The sequence below is a fragment of the Myotis daubentonii genome, chromosome 8 (genome assembly GCF_963259705.1).
Source record: "Myotis daubentonii chromosome 8, mMyoDau2.1, whole genome shotgun sequence".
NCBI classification, from domain to species: Eukaryota; Metazoa; Chordata; class Mammalia; order Chiroptera; family Vespertilionidae; genus Myotis; species Myotis daubentonii.
Genome location: NC_081847.1, coordinates 7,360,833 through 7,377,703, shown reverse-complemented (window position 1 = coordinate 7,377,703; position 16,871 = coordinate 7,360,833). Strand labels below are relative to the sequence as shown.

Here is a 16,871-nt window from a genome sequence, read left to right as displayed (position 1 = left end):
AGTGTGTTCCCTGTAGGCTCTTTGAAGACAGGGTTCCATACCCAGTGGAAGGCGGTTAGGGCCAGGGGCTTGGGAAGGAGGGATCAGACTTCAGTGGCTGCCAGTGGATCTTGGGGTGAGGGAGTCCAAGGGCTTGAGACAGGTTTGAGTGGACCTGGGTTCAAACACAGCCTCAATAACTGGCAAACATTTCGCCTGCATCCCTTCCTCTTCAGCCTGCCTGGTGTCACTAGTGTCCCCACAGACCCCAGACTGTGTCCCATTGTCCAGAGAGAAGTCCATAGGTTTGGGGCCAGAAGTGACCCCACTTCGAGTTCCAGTTCCCAACAGTACAGGGGTCACAATGGTGCCCGGACATGCAGAAGGTCTGAGGCCCCCAGAGCTGGCCTGGCATCATGGTGTGACCTACTGGTAGGGGAAGTTGGTGCCAGGGCCAGCTTTGAGGGCAGTGACCTGCACAGCCCCACGGCTGGTTGCTCAGAAAGGCCCCACACTTGGTTAAGTGCTCTCCCATCAAATGTGAATTTCCTAATAACTTTGAACTCTGCAAACTCTGTAGCCAACCTGCCTGATGGGCCTGTTTCTGTGGGAGACAGGAACAAAGGCAAGGTGGACAGCCTCTGCTTGTTCTCTTCCAAGGGTGGCCCACACACAAGGAGGAATCTCTGACAGCAGCAGAGGTTGGGGACAGACTTTTTTTTTTTTTTTTCAAATATATTTTATTGATTTTTTTACAGAGAGGAAGGGAGAGAGATAGAGAGTTAGAAACATCGATCAGCTGCCTCCTGCACATCTCCTACTGGGGATGTGCCCGCAACCCAGGTACATGCCCTTGACCGGAATCGAACCTGAGACCTTTCAGTCCGCAGGCCGACGCTCTATCCACTGAGCCAAACCGGTTTTGGCTGGGGACAGACTTCTGACGAGCCCACAACTACCTCCCCTGACCCATCACCTTCTGTGGAGGGGGGCCTCCGGGACCACTCGAGCCCCTCCTGCAGCAGCAACCTGATTTATTTCTTTCCAGATTATATATTGTATATTTTTACTTGTTGGATTGTCTTAGTCATAGATGCTCCGTGGGGCTAGAGTGTGTTTTGTGCATCCCTGCAGCCCCCATGTCCTGATTAATATTTGTCGAATGAATTATATCTATAGATTTTTTAAAAAATCATTTCACCTTTAGCATATGTCGCTGTACTCTAGTAGCAATGGGATAAATATTGACTCAGTAACCATGGTCTAATAATTGCCCATATCTAATTCATTAGATTCTGCGTTCCACGAGGGCAGAGGCCTGGAACCACGCGGGCACGTAGTAGGACCTCCGGAAACGTCCGGATGCGCGGGCTCCCGCGGCGTCAGACCCCACCCCAATGCTTCCCCCTGCGCTCCGGGCGCGGCGGGGCGGGGCCCGGACTACGCTTCCCGGCGGACCCCGCGCGCCAGGGGCCGGACGGGGGCGGGCCCGAGGCTGCCTGGGGGCGGAGCCGGCTACAAAGCCCGGGGGCAGGCGCCGGGGCGCAGAGTGCCCGCAGCGCCGGCTGGAGCGCGGCGCAGCTTAGCGCGGCGTGCACGGCGGGAGCGGCCCTCGAGTGGACCGGCCCGGAGGCGCCCCTGCTGCCCAGCTCTCCCCGCGCCGTCGCCCATGAGCGCACCCCCGCGCGGCCGGGGTCCGTAGGCCGCAGGGCGCCCCCCATGCTGCTGCAGCCCGCGCCGTGCGCCCCGAGCGCGGGCTTCCCGCGGCCCCCGGCCGCCCCCGGCGCCATGCACGGCTCTCAGAAGGACACCACGTTCACCAAGATCTTCGTGGGCGGCCTGCCCTACCACACCACCGACGCCTCGCTCAGGAAGTACTTCGAGGGCTTCGGGGACATCGAGGAGGCCGTGGTCATCACCGACCGTCAGACGGGCAAGTCCCGCGGCTACGGCTTCGTAAGTGGCCCCCGCGGCCGGGCGCGCACCCCAACCTGCACTTATCTTGGCCCGGGGCGCTGAGTCCACCGGCGGGCGCACGCCCAGCCGCCCCGCGGCCGCTCGGGGCGCCCTCAGCCGGCGCCGGCACCTGCTGCCCCCTCTCGGACTCCGGGGGCGGCGGTTCACGCGCCAGCCGGTTCCGCCCCCACTACCCGCGGCTGGGTCTACCTGCCCCCACCCCACGCCCGGCTTAAAAGGGGACCCGCTGTGTTCAGTTAGAACTTCGGAGTTTGTGGCGAGGTTTGGGGGTCAGACGACTGTTCTCGGGACTTTCTGGAGCAGCTAGCCAGGGAGAAGCGGAGCCTCCCCGGGCGCTTTGAGCCCTTTGGCGCCCCTCCCCCCATAGTTTCCAACCGTCCCCTGGGCCGCCACCCGGGAGCATCAATTTAAGTGAACAGTTCGTCCTCCTAACGACGTGTCCCCAGACCCCTGCCATGGGAAATGGATAGATAGGCCCCTGCCTCTCTCTGGGGGTTGTTTCTGTCCTTGGAGCCCAAGCTGCCCCTCGCACTTGAACTTGGAGGGAGGAGCTGGAACCCAGGGGGCAGCTTTGTGGGAGGGCCCCAGGTGTGGGGTCACGGGGGTGGGGGGTGGAGCCCGCTGCCCTGCACCCTACAGGGGAAGCCTCTGACGCCTCTGCTTCTCCAGGTGACGATGGCCGACCGGGCGGCAGCGGAGAGGGCTTGCAAAGACCCGAACCCCAACATCGACGGCCGCAAGGCCAACGTGAACCTGGCCTATCTGGGCGCCAAGCCGAGGAGCCTCCATTCTGGTGAGAGGCTGTTTCCCTTCCCAGGCTTTTGTCAGCTGCTATATTCAGCATGGGTATCTGCCTAGTGACACCCCCCCTGACCTGCCCTGCTCTGCCCGCCCCAGGAGTGGCAGTCGGTGTCATGTGCCTGCAGAGCCATCACAGGACAGTCATCCCCTAGCTTGGGAGCTGGACCCCTGCATCTAGCCGGTCTAGCTGCATGTGCCTGTAGGACAGGGTGAGGAGGGTGCGTCACCCCGTTGTTAGCTGTCCTCTCAGGAGACAGGAAGTTGGTCTCTGGGACCTGAGGTCAGAAGGACCAAAGCCTAGAGGCTGCTACCCCCCAGGTCCCTTGACCTGTTTGGCTGGGAGCTTTGGTGTTCACGTGGGGGTAGCCTGGGAGGGGCAAGGAAGTGGATTATCCTTTTTGGTTGGACTTGTATGGCTGGGTTGTTCTGCATCCCCGGTAAGGCCTAGCCCAGGGGTGGGCAAACTTTTTGACTCGAGGGCCACAATAGGTTCTTAAACTGGACCGGAGGGCCGGAACAAAAACATGGATGGAGTGTTTGTGTGAACTAGTATAAATTCAAAGTAAACATCATTACATAAAAGGGTACGGTCTTTTTTTTCAATAGTTTTATTCATTTCAAACGTAGTTTGCCCACGGCTGGCCTAACCCCTAACTGGTCTCGTTGTAGGTTTTGCCATCGGGGTACAGCAGCTGCACCCCACCTTGATCCAGCGGACCTATGGGTGAGTGGACTGGCTGGCTGGAGACGGGGGTGGGGGGTTTCCTGGGCCTCCCAGTGTGGGTGCCCATTTCATCCTAGGACCGCCAACCCCACTGCCTTGGTTGTGCCATCAGCAGCCCCCTTTCTGTGTCTAGAGAACCATTGGTCATCTCCAACTTTTCAGAAACATGATTGTGTTTTTGGGGTGGGAGAGGGTGGGGACAAGCTGGGAGAACTGAGAGAAGACTGGTTTCAGTTCTCCACCCCTGGCAGAGGCCACACCTCAGAGTGGGGAGCATGGGCTGGAGCCTGCAGCCTGGGTTCAGATCCCGGCTTCCCCCTTACGAGCGGCGTGGCCTCCAGCAGCTGACAGAGGCGCCTCTGCCTGTGTCCTCACCGCGATGGGGACAGGAGCAGCACCTCTGATTGCTGTGAGTGCCGGCGTGAGGACCGTGTGGCTTGGGGCGGTGAGTCTCTGGAAGTATTGCTAATGTTCTTAGGAACTGGCAAGCTGGGCTCTTCTCGGGGAGCCCCTCTGACCTCCAAGTGCCCAACAGATGGTGGCAGCAGGTCACTGCCAGCTGGGGTCCGAGGTTTGTGAAGCTGGAGCAGGTGAGCCAGGATCAGGCCAGATGTCCCTGGCCCCAGTGGGCTGGCCGGTGGGCCTTTTGTCTGACATGCTTTGGAGCAGTGTGTCCCACCCTCCTCTGTCCAAAAAAGCACCCCCCCCCCGCCCCCACTTCGCTTTTTTTCTTAGAACATATAAAGCCTGGCAGCTGCTTGGGGAAGGACATGCACACTTCAGGGGCACAAAGGAGCTTGCTATGCCGTCTGACTTTCCAGCCCCGTGATTGATGTCGGCTGTGCGCCCCGTGCAGGGAGCTTGTTGTTGGGGTTGGGAGGTTGTTTCTTTGTGGGAGGCGGGAGGACCGTTGCAAAACAGGCAGCTCCTTTTAGAACATTAGCACTTCTTAGGCTATTAGAGACCAGTTGTGCGCATTCGTGTGTGCCCCTGCCCTGGAGAGCGGCACAGCCTGAGGAGCATCCAGGCGCACTGGGGCAGGCCGTGTGGACCAAGGACCAGAGCAGGGATACAGCCAGGCTCCAGTGGACTGCGCAGGTCAGCCAGATGACGGAGGAACTGCTCCGTGCCCAGACTCGGGGGTGCCTGCACGTGGTTTCGGTGTGGATTGCACATGTGTGTGAGCTCAGCTTCAGTCTGCCCTCCTGGGGGGGAGCCTGGAGGGTGGCCGAGAACAGGTGGTTCTGGGTTTCCTGCGTAAAGGTCTGCAGCTGTCTTGGAAGGGTTTTGGAGACACCTCAGTCTTCCTGCCATCACCCCAGGTTCTTCCTCTCTGGGGTTCAGGCCACACGAGGAGGGCGTTCCTCATTTTCATAGCCCTGGCTGTGTTCCCGGGATCCACACCAGGTGCCCCGGGGCAGGGCCAGCTGCACAAAGATCAGGGCGTGAGCCTCGGGCACATGCAGCTCTTTCCTGCTTAAAATGCAACAATGCCTTCCCCACCCAAGTCTGATCCATCGCAGCTGTCTCTGGGACTCTAGTAACTGTCGGTGCCTGGTCTCTGGATCCTGCAGACCCACGTTCAAATCCTGATTCTGTCACTTACCAGCTGGATCCGTCTTGGCAAGTGATGTCCTCTTCCTGAGCCTCCAGCTTCCTCTGACACGGTGCCGGCACGTGGGGCTGGGTGCTCCTGCCACGTCTCTCCTGTCCTCACGCCTGCCCTCTGAAATGGGGATTGATACATCCTCTCTTCACAGATAGGGAAACCGGGGCAAAGAAAGGTTGAGGAAAGGTTGAGGAAAGGTTAACAACCGGTCTAGGGTGGCTGGAGTGGCAGGATTTGAACCCAGGCCAGCTCTAGAATCCACATTCTCAACCCCTGTTCTCGGGTGGGGGTGGGGGATGAGAGGGATGCCTGACCGTGCCCCTTGGGGTCCCCAGAGCGTCACCCCTGTGAAGGTAGTTGGGGTCGGTCACAGATCTTGCCGCCAGGCGTTCCCCACCTCTGGTGACAATGTTTTGTAACTGAACCTGCTGGCTGGCCATTTAATACCTGTGACGACGGGGAAGAGGCCTCCAGCTATTTGTTGGTTGCCAGGGGGTGGACACCCAAACAGGGACAAGGGATTAGAAGGACTGTCCATCGGCGGGGGGACTGAAGTCTCTCAGAATCTCGCCGCCTCCCCCCGACCAGGCCTCAGTGAGGTCCAGGCCTGGGGGAGGCCCTTGGGTGCGTTACCCAGGAGAGGCAGCCGGCTGGGCTGCGGGGTCAGCTGCCTCTCCCAGTGCCCGCCTGCCCAGCCGGGAGTTGGTCTGTCAGCGTCCCTTTTGTCTTTGCAAACAATCGGGCTTGGGAGTGTGGCCGGGCCTGACTCAGCGGTCAGTTTTGTCAGCTCCGGGCTGGCAGCGAGGCCAGGCCTGTTGTTGGCTGAGGGCACTGTGGGAGCCGGAGCCCGGGCAGCTCAGTTTGTAAACCGGTTAACCCCTCCCCTGCCTGGCTGGACTTCCTGGTCCCCATAGGCCCGGACACTCGAAGGATCCCTCGGCCCCGCTTTTGGGCAAGGCTTCTGGAATTCCTCCCCTGGCGGGGCCGTACATGTCAGTGTGGGAAGAGTCACCAAAGAAGTAGGTTGTTGGGCTCTTTCAGGACCTGACTCGCCGACTGCATTTCCTTCACGTACCCACATACGGGGCCGAGGCCAGGTGATGAGTGGCTTGATCAAGGCAGGAGCGCGTCCCTTTGCTGGCTGGTGGGACAGTCAGCCAGCTGCAGGCAGGAGTGAGGGTCAGAGCAGTTTGGAGAGCCTTGGGTCTGGCCTGGAAGGGGCCTCCTGGTGTCCAATGGTGTTTGTTCACGCTTGGGCCTAAGGCCTGCCAGGATCTGAGGCTGGTCCTGGGCCTGCCTGCACTTGGAACGCCCCCCGGGTTATTTTTGAAGGGCCAGCTGCTTCCCTGGGCACAGCCTACCCGCCCCATTCTTAAGAGGGCCATGCTGTGGACCCCACACCCGTTTTCCGTGAGCCCTGCTCTGTGCCAGGCGTGGGGCCAGGCCCTGGGGGCCCAGATGACAAGAGGGAGTCTTGGGGCAGCTGGGTGTCAGGTGTGCTGGGTGCTGGAGCGAGGACCCTGGGGTCTGCCTGGGTTCGAGGCCAGGCCAGCCCCTTCTCTCTGGGTTCTTCTCCCCGTTTGGCTGGTGGGAATGCCTCCCAGCCGAGTGAGCGCCTGTGTGCTGAGCGGTCAATGGGGGCCTGGCCCATGGGAAGGCCTGGGATTTGTCAGTGACGAGTCGCACGGCAGCCCTTGACAGGGTGTCACTCCAGCCTCAGTGCAGGCACCAGAGGAGAAACTTGCCTAAGCTCTCACAGTGTGGGTGTGGGGGCCCTAAGTTAGGGGCTCCGGCACCCTGGTTCCTTCCATGAGGCCCAGCCCCTCCCTCTGGCCAGCCTTGGACAAACCCAGACTCCCTGGGACTGACAACCCCATGGGACCTTCTCCCAGGCATTGCACAGACCACCTGGCCTGTAGTGTAGGGGCCCTGCATCTCTGTGTGGGGGCTGCCCACATGGAGACCTGCAGCCGCGAATGTGCATGTGCAGGGTCTGCATGGAGCTCCCCACCACCAGGACAGGAGAGGGGCCGGGGGTGACGGAGATGTGGAGCACTCGGGCCTGGGCCGCACGCACAGGGCTGTTCCCAGAATCGTTCATTCATTGAGTGCTTGTTGAACGCCTCTTGTATACCAGGCCCTGTGCCCGGACACTTAGAATAAGAAAGACCCGGTCCCCGTCGCAGGGGCTCACTCCAATGGGGTAGCCAGACTCACAAAGCCAGCAGGGCACGCGAGGGCCCGAGAGCTCCTGGGGGTGCAGCTGCGCAGGGCGTTCCTCTTGGCCTGGCACAGCCCTGCATGGGCTGTGTGACAGTGTGGGACTTACACACCAGGACACGTCAAAAACTGGTGAAACCCCACCAGGCCTGGAGCCTGGTTAATAGTCGTGTGTGTTGGTTCCTGGCTTAGGTAACGCACTGGGTTATAAGACCTCACATCCGGGGACCTCTCTGTACTATTTTTGCAACTTCTTGGGAGTCTTTGACTATTTCATAATATGAAGTAAATAAAGCTGGGGGCGGGGAGGGGCCGTGCGTTGGGGAGTCAGTGCCTTGAGGGCACAGAAGGAAGTGAGGTCAGAGCCAGGAGCTGAGGGTGCTGGGAGGAGGTCTGTGCCCTCTCCCCGCTGTGGGGCATCACGTGGCTTGTTGTTACTTTCAGGGTGTCTGGGTGACTGGCACTTCCTGTTTGTCACTCACTGGAGTGAACGGGGGCGGCGGGTGGCCCGTGTGGCCCGTGCACACCTGCTGTTTGTCCCTGTCTGCCCTAACAGAAAGCAGCTCCACCATCCTCTGGGAGGAGGAGCCCCTCGCCCGCCCCACTGGTCCGGCAAGAGAGCCCCTTCTCTGGCTGGAGAGCCTCGTCCACAAGCCTCAGCCCAGGGGGAGGCCAGGCCACAGACAGGCTGGTGCAGGCTCCACATGCCCGCAAAGGGGGAGTGGGCTGGGTGGGCCAGCCCCTTCATGCCACAGCTGGGTGACGAGTCTGGAGGCCCCTCTTGACTTCCTTGTCCTCGTGACTTTCCTGTTGAGCCTCAGTTTCCCCATCTGCCATGCAGACGTGACAGGTGCTCTGCAGCGTGCTGGGGCGTCCGGTCATCCTCCCGACCCCTCCCGTGTGGTGCAGGAAGGAAGCCGGGCGCTCAGTCAGCCAGTTCATTCAGCAGGTACCCCCTGGCTCTGTGCCAGGCTGGGGGCTCCGTACGCGTGAGACGGTTGGTTCCCTGCTGTGGTTACAGAGCATTCTGCCGCAGAGTGGTCCTGGGGATGGGGACGAACGGAAAAGGGAATAATCGTGTCTCTGCTGGCAGCAGGCGCTGTGGGGAGAAAGGAGCCCCAGGCAGGGGAGGAAGTGGGAGATGGGTGTGCAGGGCCCAGCAGGGTGGCCATGGGGCCCGGGGGAGCTTTTGGGATTTACTCTGAGTGCCAAGGTGGCCCTGAGCGATGAGGCCGGGTCACTTGGTCTGTACAGTGCCCCTCTGGCGGCTGGGTGCGCTGGGCGCCAGGCTAGAGTGGAGGGGGTCCAAGTAACACATCAGGCTCGCGGCCATGGCGGCTGCTCCGAACAGCGCAGGGGTGAGAAGGGTGGGATTCTGAATACATTTTAAGGGATATGTCAGAGAAAGAGGAATCCGAGAAGATTCCAGAGCTTTGGGCCTGAGCAGATGGGCGGAAGGTCGGGTTGGTCTTGGCGGTGAGGGGAGGCTGGTGTGGGTGCCCTTTTGGGTGAAGAGCAGGTTCTGGTGGAGATGCTGTGCCAGGGCCTGGCGGGGTCCCAGGAAGGGCATCTCGGCCCGCCACCCCTCGCACTTGCCTATTGTCTGATGGCCCCAGCGAGCCTGGGGTGCCCGGAGGCCTGGCAGGGCCTGAGGTCACGTCTCCAGAGAGCAGAAAAAAGTGAAACCAGCCCATTTGCCTTTTTTATTTTTACTTTTGGAGGTAGCTTTGCATTCAGAAAACGGGTCCTCCGGACTGTGGCCGAGTGCTTTTCACTGCGAGTTTTGCTTTGAGTGTTGGGAGGCTGTGGTTGTCTGGCCTGTGGTCATGGAGGTGAGAAGTCCTTGTATTTGCCGTGGCTTTGTAGTCTCCTGCAGGGTCTCGCCTCTCTGTGGTGCTAGGGAATTCTCGGGCGGGCCGGCCTGGGAAGTGCAGATGTTGGCAGCACCCCTGGCTTCCACCCACTGGATGCCAGCAGCACACCAACGCGACAGCCAGAATGTCCCCGATGTGGCCATGTCCCCTGAGGGCAGGCACTGTGCTGAGAACCGCTGTCCCAGGGGAGGGTCTTGGTGCTCACAGCGAACTCTAGGCCATCCTCCTCAGGACCCATTCCACAGACAGGAAGAGCCCCTGACTGCCCCGTGCACAGCTGCGGGGCGGTGGGGGGCCTGCCTGGCGGGCTCTGCCGCCTCCTCGCCCCTCCCCTCGGCTTGTCTTCTGTTGTGTCCTGGCCTCCGTGCAGCCGGACAGAACCACCAGGAAGGCCGTGTCTTGGACAGGTGCTCGTGGTGCCCAGGCCGCTCCCGTCTGGGTGGGCCCCGGAGTGGGTCTGGGTCCGCACCCCAGCCTGCCGCCAGTGCTTGTGGGCCTAGGTACCAGGCGGCGGGCGGGTGGGGGCAGACTCTGCTTTGCTGTGCCCTGGCTGTGGGACTGCACAGTCACTCAGGCCTCTCTTTGAGCCTCAGTTTGTCTCTCTTGGAAATGGGATAACAACAGCACCTTTTCCATGGCTGTGAAAAGCTTTGTAAGTTGCCTTGGGGTTTCACATACTGAGTGGTGGGGCAGAGCACCTGAGGGAAGCAGGTAAATACATGCAGACAGTATCCCCAAGGGACAGGAAACGGGGTCCCTTTCCTCCCCAACTTGAACATTGTTCACCCTGATGGTGTCTGAGTGCCGCCAGCAGGGCAGCTCCGGTCGCCGGGGCAGAGCTCTGGTCCTGACACTGGTGGGGGGAAGGGGGGTTGAAACCTGGTGTGACAGCTGCCTGAGCCGGCCGTACCTTGAGACAGGTGTGGCCATGAACCTGTCATTGTAAAGCCCCAGGTACTTCTGCTGTGGACAGTGTGAGGCCCTGGTCTAGGCAGTGGTTCCTGAGTGCGGTGCGTGGTAGAGTCTTTGGGGGCTGTCAGTTGCAGGGTCCTGGACCCACCCATCCACCTTCAGGCTGTGAGGATCCATGCTTTTAGCCAGTACGTGGGATGTTGGGGTAGGGCCATCGCTGCCTGTGCCTGGAGAAGTTCTGGGCTCAAAGCTTCCATAACCTCAAGTTAAGGAGTGTTCCAAGGTCCTGGAAGGTGGGTGTGGATTCCTGTGGTGGGTGGCACCACACTGATGACGGCCAGGACGGTGGCCTGGTGGGCACTGCCCCACGGCATGCTCTATCCTGTGTCTGTTTGCTCCTTCCCAGGAGGCCTGAGGGCCGCAGAGCCCCTCACCTGTCTGGAGAGGTGAGTGCCTGAGGGCTTTGGAGCTCACCCCTCCAGCTGCTCACTGGGATTCGGTGAGGGAGAGGCCATGGAGCTCCAGCTCTGTGCAGTCGCCCTTCCAAAAAGCCTCCCCTGAGTCTCAGGACTGGCTCACGGGTTGGCGTGTTGTTGTGACTCTTCCCCTCCTGGAAGCCAGGCCCCAAGAGGCCAGCGGTTGTACGGTCTGCTCAGCACCACATCCTGGCCCAGAGCACAGCCTTGGCAGGTGAGAGCCGAGGTGGGATTCGAACCCAGCCTGGCTCTGTTCAAGGTTCTCGTTCCCATGGGGTGGGCAGCAGAGGCTTCTGAAAGGATTGGGGGGAAGCCGGCATCGTGGCCCAGACCAGGGATCTGGGCGCACCTGGGGCATGGAGCCAGGTGTGCCCCAGACTCTCATCCCTCAGGTGTTTGCTGCTGGTCCGGGGGCCCCCAGCGCTGTCATTCGCGTCAGCTCTGCCCACGCCGCGTCCAGCAGCACTGACCCCCGATGCTGGCTCCTGCTCAGGGTGCCCCTACCTATGTGCTCTAGGTGGTGACGTCCACCTGACCGCGAATCTCATTTGAAGGCGTTAAGCCCCTTTACAAAGGTGGGCAGCCATCACCACTGTGTGTAATCCGGAATCCCCCTCACCCCCAGGAGACCCTGAGCAACCCCTGCAGCCCTCCCCTGCACCTCCCGCAGCCCCGCAGCCCCGCAGCCCCGCAGCCCCGCAGCCCAGGCTCCCTCCCGCTCTGGATTCGCCTGTTGTAGGTGTTTCCTGTTGATAGAATCGCACAGTGTGTGGCCTTTTGTTTGGCTGGTTTCACCCAGCAGTGTCCTCAGGGTTCATCCAACATTGTAGCAGCGTCAGCACGGCATTCCTTTTTGTGGCCAAATAATATTCCGTGGCCTGAGCCACCACAGCCTGCTTACCCCCCTCCCACTCCAGTGCACAGACACTTGGGATGTTTCTACCTCCGGGCTGTCATGACTCGTGTGCTTTATTCCTGATGGCACGCGTGAGTCCATTCGCCTTCTAAGGATGTTCAAACCCACGTGTGATCCTGAAGCCCTTTCCAGCGCATCAGAACATAATACCGTGTAAAGCTGCTGTCAGCCAGCTCGTGCACCCATGAAAATGGTAGCTTCGTGCGGTACAGCCTCACCTGTCCTTAGCATGTGTATAAACACATGTTTGTGTTTTTAGCATAAACACTTTCACCATTTAGCGTAAATCCCTCCCTTTTTCATATACAGCAGCTCTGCTCTGCCGCTCGGCTCTCTGTCCTGACATGGAGGGGAGAGGCGTGGGCTGAGCAGGGGCTCATCTCCCTGCCACGTGCGGAGTGGTCTGGGGGACATTGGACTGCCTTGTCCGCGGGGCACGATGCTTGGGCTTTTCTGTTTTTTTTCGTCAGTTCTGTGGGTGCTGCTGTGCTGTACTGAGTGCGTCTGTCTTCATTGCGGAGTGAGGGCTTCTCTTGGGTGCGGAGGGAGCCTGCCCAGGGGACGGAGCACACGCCCTGGGTGGCCCGCTTGCTGCCCAGTTGCCCTCCAGGCCGCTGTCTCTGTTTCTGCCCGTGCCAGGTGCACGAGAGCATCCAAGGGAACATTTCCCTTCTCTTTTCAAAGCAGCTTCTCTTTGGAGCAGGGGCAGGGCAGGGATCCCGAGCCCATCTCACAGTGCAAGGAAGTTGGGGTCCCACCTCACCCCCTTGGTGGCCCTGTCCTGTGTAACTTGTGCTGGTGTGTGGAGGAGGTGGAGGTGGAGGAGGAGGAGGAGATGCCTACAGCCTCATTGTCTACCCCATGAGGCCCCTCTGTGTCCAATGAGCTGTGAGGCTCAGAGCGGCTCAGCCACTTACCCAGGGCAGCCCAGCGGCTGGTTGGCAGAGTGAGCACGTGCTGATACTGCCTTTCCTAGCCTCAGTTTCTCATCTGCGACCTACTGAGTTGATCCCTACCCTGGAAGGCCGGGTGTGCAGTGGCGAGGCCTTGGTGGGACCAGCATGGCAGTTAAGAGGGTCTGGGGGTCTCGGCCCCTCCTCTCCGTCGCCATGGGGCCATGGGCCAGCTACTGAGCTCCGTGTTTCTGTTGTAAAATGAGGTACCAATGCGAAGGCTGACCTGAGGGCTGGACCTCACGGTCACCACAGGTCAGGGGTGCTGGGCAGTGCAGCGCCAGGCTGTTGGCTGCTCCTTCCCGAACCTCACCATCGTCATTGCTGCACGCTTTTCCTCCCGCGTTTATGTATCCATCCACCCTGCACTCACTGGGCTCCTGGGAGCCAGGCCCGCCGTCCATGAAAGGAATGAGCACCCCCAGGGGAGCTAACACTGGTGGGGAGGGAGGGAGGCGTGGTAAATCGGCGCACTATAGGTGTGCGTTGTGGGGGCAGATGCTGGGAAGGTGAACAGGGAAGACTGCGAATATAGGGCGGGCTTCCTGGGCCGGCAGCCTGGGCAGTCACATGGTACCATGCGCAGAAGGGCCCGAGCTGGCCTCGATGCCTGCTGTCACCCTCCTAGGATTCTAAATCACTTTCCAACAGGGTCCCCCAATCATGTTGGTGGTCCTGTGGGGTGCAGGGTTGGGAGGGGTGCCTGGGAAAGGACCACTGAAGTGGGCATGTTTGCATACAAACTTGGAGGAGGGGAGGGTGGCAGGCACAGCCAGGGCACCGGCCTGCACAGTTGACGTGTTCCAGCCACAGAAAAATAGACTGGGGACAGGGACACAGCGGCACCCGGCTCTCCGGGTCCCACCTCAACCCCCTCTGTTTGGCCCCACAGGCTGACCCCCCACTACATCTACCCTCAAGCCATCGTCCAGCCCAGCGTGGTGATCCCGGCTGCCCCCGTCCCATCTCTGTCCTCGCCGTTCCTTGAGTACACGCCGGCCAGCCCAGCCTATACCCAGTACCCACCAGCCACCTACGACCAGTACCCGTACGCCGCCTCGCCTGCCTCCGTCACCAGCTTCGTGGGCTATAGCTACCCGGCTGCCGTGCCCCCTGGCCTCTCGGCCTCGGCCCCCACGGGCACCACCTTTGTGCAGTACCAGCCTCCGCAGCTGCAGCCCGACAGGATGCAATGAGGCCACTGCCCCCTCGAGGCCCGTCACCCACACCCACCAGGCAAGTGGCCGGCCGAGCTCGGGGTGCACACCAGCACCTGTGCCTCTGGGATCCCGCAGGACCCCCACCTGCACCCAGGATGGCCTGGAGACCAAATCCCTTTAAATCCAGGCCCCCACACATCTCGAGGGAGGACTTTGAGAGAAAGAGTGGGCGGGAGCTCTAGAAGATGCAGCCGGACCTCCCCGCGCACACACCTGCCTTCTCCCTTCACCTCCCTCCTCCCCTCCCTCCCGCCCGAGCTCCGGGCTGAGGTCTCCCGGCATCTCCTCAGCATCCGTGACGCCTCCCCACCCTCCACAGAGCCCGGGCACCCTTCGGGCTCTGCGGAAACTGTCCTGCTCAGAGATGCCTTACTCCAGGGAAACCTGAAGGAGCACGTGAATTGACTGTTTATTGTTGCTCCATCCGCACAAGCTGTGAACGCGGGAGACCGTGTGCGGGAAGCCGCCTCGTGGAATTCTCGTTTCTGGTGACGGCACGGGCTCTTCCGCAGGCCCCGGGGCTCAGTGCAGCAGGGCCACCAGCCGGCCGCTCCCCAGCCCGCCGGGCACTGCAGCCTTTTCCTTACCGTCCTTGTTTTGCTACTAAGATGTTTCAGAACTTCAGTTTATTTTTTCAGCGGAGGCTCCTGCCCCCAGGAAAGCGGAACCTGTTTTTGACTTTGAGACTCACTTATGTCCATGGCTCCGCCCAAGGAGCCGGACAGCATTTCTGTTTGAAAAAGTGTCTGTCGCTGGAGCACCAGGAGTCCCTCGGAGGGCGGGCGTCTTCAGGTCTCTCTCAGCGACAGTAAGTTGTCTCAGAAGCCTGTCTCCACCCCTGCTGCCCCTGCAGGGACAGAGGGAGGGGGCCCTAGGTGATGCTGGCTGAGAGCGCCCCCACCCTCTCTCCTTGGTCCCCTGTTGCACCCCCGCCTGGGTGAGACCAGCCTGACACGTACTGCCTGCCTTGGGCTCAGTGCAGAGGGAGGCGAGAGGCCCAGCACGCAGTGACGGCTCCTGAGGAGGCGGGAGGGGGAGGTGAGGGGCAGCCTGGCCGAGGGGGTTTGGGGAGAGTGGACAGAAGGTTAGGGGGCGCTGGGGGTATTCCTTCAGACCTACCTCAGGGAAGCGGGAGGCCTCAGGGCTGACTGGCGCAGGCAAGCGCTTTGCGGTGCGCTTGGTCCGCAGTCAAGTCCCAGGAAATACCGGTAGCTAATGTTATAATAATATTTTTATTAGAATGTTCTGATTATAAAAATAAAACTCGTTTTCTTTAAAGAGAAGCTGGTCTGTAATAATTCTCGACGTGGGCGCCTTCGATTCCCTGCATAGAGTGGTCCTGAGCAAGTCAGGGCCGTGTGGTGGCAGTCACACCCGGGACCGTCCTGGCCGGGACTTTGACGGGTTCATAGAGTGTCTCCTGAGCCGGCCTGCAGGCATCCAGAGTGCTGGGACAGACACAGCCCCCATTACCACCCGCTGAGGCAGGAAGGAACCCACCCCTCCCCCAGGTGCTTCCCCGCTCAGCGGTCGCCTAAAATCCCAGGAGAGCACACTGGCTCAGTGAAGGCGCGTGCTCAGAGCAGGGCCCGGAGGGCCATGGCTCAGTGTTGTGATTGATGGCTCCAGCAGAACCCCATGGAATAGGGAGACAGCCCCCCCCCAGAGACCTAAGGAAGGCGCTGAGTAAGGGCTGCTGAGAGGAAGCAGGTGGGTGCTGGCAGCCAGATGGGGCACAAGGTCAGAGTTAGGAAGGCAGGTCTTGGTCTGGGGCTGAGGAGCCCCAACCTGGGGATAGACCCAGCATCTCCCAGAACTTAGCTGGAGCCCCACTCAGTGCTGGGGAAATCGCAGAGGCCACACAGAGGAGGTGTTAAGGCTGGAGAGGATATTAATTCAGTCACTTTTTTAAATTGCTCATTCATTCATTCTAAGAAATGTGTGCTGGGTCACATGCAGAGCATTGGGGATAGTTTTAAACAGTCTGGTGGGATAGACACAACAGACATGCAAATGGAGTAATTTCAAATACCGCTCACACTGTGAAGGAAATATCACAGGTGATGGAGAATGACTGGATTCTAGGCAGAGGGCACAGCAAGTGCAAAGGTCCTGGGGTAGGGTGAACAGGACAAGGAGGCCAGGGTAGCTGGAGAAGGAGCAGTGAGGGGAAGAGGTAGATGAACTTTAGGAGGTGGTTGCTGGAGCTGGGGAGACAGCGGAGACCCAGAGGACAGTCTGCTGTGAGCGCAGTCTGGGGAGGGATAGCAGCACACAGATGCCACTGGCAAGCTCAGTGCAGTGTGACTGATTCTGTCAGTGGGAAGTCCCCTGAACCTGGGGGACGGGGAGGGGATGGCAGCTGGACTGCAGGGTGAGGGTTCCAAGTGATCTCCGGGAATGGAATGGGCGCTCCTGTTAAGGTCAGTCTGAGCAGAGGCTCAGAGGTCCTGGGTATGACCTACTTGGGGGTGGTCACTGTCCAGGCATCACGCTTGTTCTCCCCTGACCCTGCAGAACAGGGCTGGGCCCCATAACATGCAATCTGTCGCCGTCTCACTCCCCTTTCACACAGTGGCCAAGCCAGAGAGATTCAAGCTGCTCTGAATTCCCTCTCTCCCTCACATCCACATCTCCCCCAGCTCAGAGCCCTCCGGGGCTCCCCGTTGTCCTTAAAGGAAAAGCCAAAGTGGTCCCTGTGGCCTGTGAGGCCCTGGCCTTGTTGCCTTCTGCCCACACCTGGCACAACTCACCCCAGGGCCTTTGCACTTGCTGTTGAATCCTCTAGCTTTCACCAGCTGAACTCCTTCAGCTTGCAGCGCAAAAGTTTCTTTGTTCCAGAAGCCTCCTCTGACCAGGCCTCGGTTCAGGCAACAGAACTGAGCCTCCCTTTAATTTGTGTCCTCATCTGTCTCTGTGCCCCTCACCTCATTGAAACACTGACTCCAGAAGGGTGGGGGTTTCTGCCATGTTCCCCTGAATCTAGTGCCGTGCCAGGCCCAGCAGAGAAGCTGAGGCCTGCAAACATTCTGAACTTGGTTCAGCCGATGGCCAGTGGGCATCAGAGATTTCTAGCAGAGGACACAAGTGGGAGTTTTGGGACCATCCATTCAGGTTGGAGTGTGCTGTGCAGATCTGACCCTGGAGAGGCTGGGGCCTGGAACGGAGAGAGGGGACCGAGACCAGAGTCACTGCGGTGTCCACCTGGAA

General features: G+C 60.2%; 1 protein-coding gene across 2 annotated transcripts; it reads left to right on the top strand.

Annotated features, from left to right (window-relative positions):
* The first annotated feature begins 1,489 nt into the window (after positions 1-1,489).
* Positions 1,490-14,944, top strand: RBM38 (RNA binding motif protein 38). 2 transcript variants are annotated; one of them, XM_059705219.1, is made up of 4 exons: positions 1,501-1,935; positions 2,626-2,749; positions 3,427-3,481; positions 13,334-14,944. In XM_059705219.1, the coding sequence occupies exons 1-4, from the start codon at positions 1,699-1,701 to the stop codon at positions 13,635-13,637; spliced, it is 720 nt and encodes a 239-aa protein (XP_059561202.1). In that variant the 5' UTR covers positions 1,501-1,698; the 3' UTR covers positions 13,638-14,944. The 2 variants fall into 2 exon arrangements, with proteins under 2 accessions (XP_059561203.1, XP_059561202.1); XM_059705220.1 differs by lacking the exon at positions 3,427-3,481 and having other exon boundaries at positions 1,490-1,935; positions 13,334-13,472.
* The last annotated feature ends 1,927 nt before the right edge of the window (positions 14,945-16,871 follow it).

What these genes read in the sequence shown, in the direction of transcription:
- RBM38 (XM_059705219.1), top strand. Translation starts at nt 1,699, where the DNA reads ATGCTGCTGCAGCCCGCGCCGTGCGCCCCGAGCGCGGGCTTCCCGCGG. An exon ending in AGTCCCGCGGCTACGGCTTC is followed by an intron (nt 1,936 to 2,625) that starts GTAAGTGGCCCC and finishes CTGCTTCTCCAG; the next exon opens with GTGACGATGGCCGACCGGGC. An exon ending in GCCGAGGAGCCTCCATTCTG is followed by an intron (nt 2,750 to 3,426) that starts GTGAGAGGCTGT and finishes GTCTCGTTGTAG; the next exon opens with GTTTTGCCATCGGGGTACAG.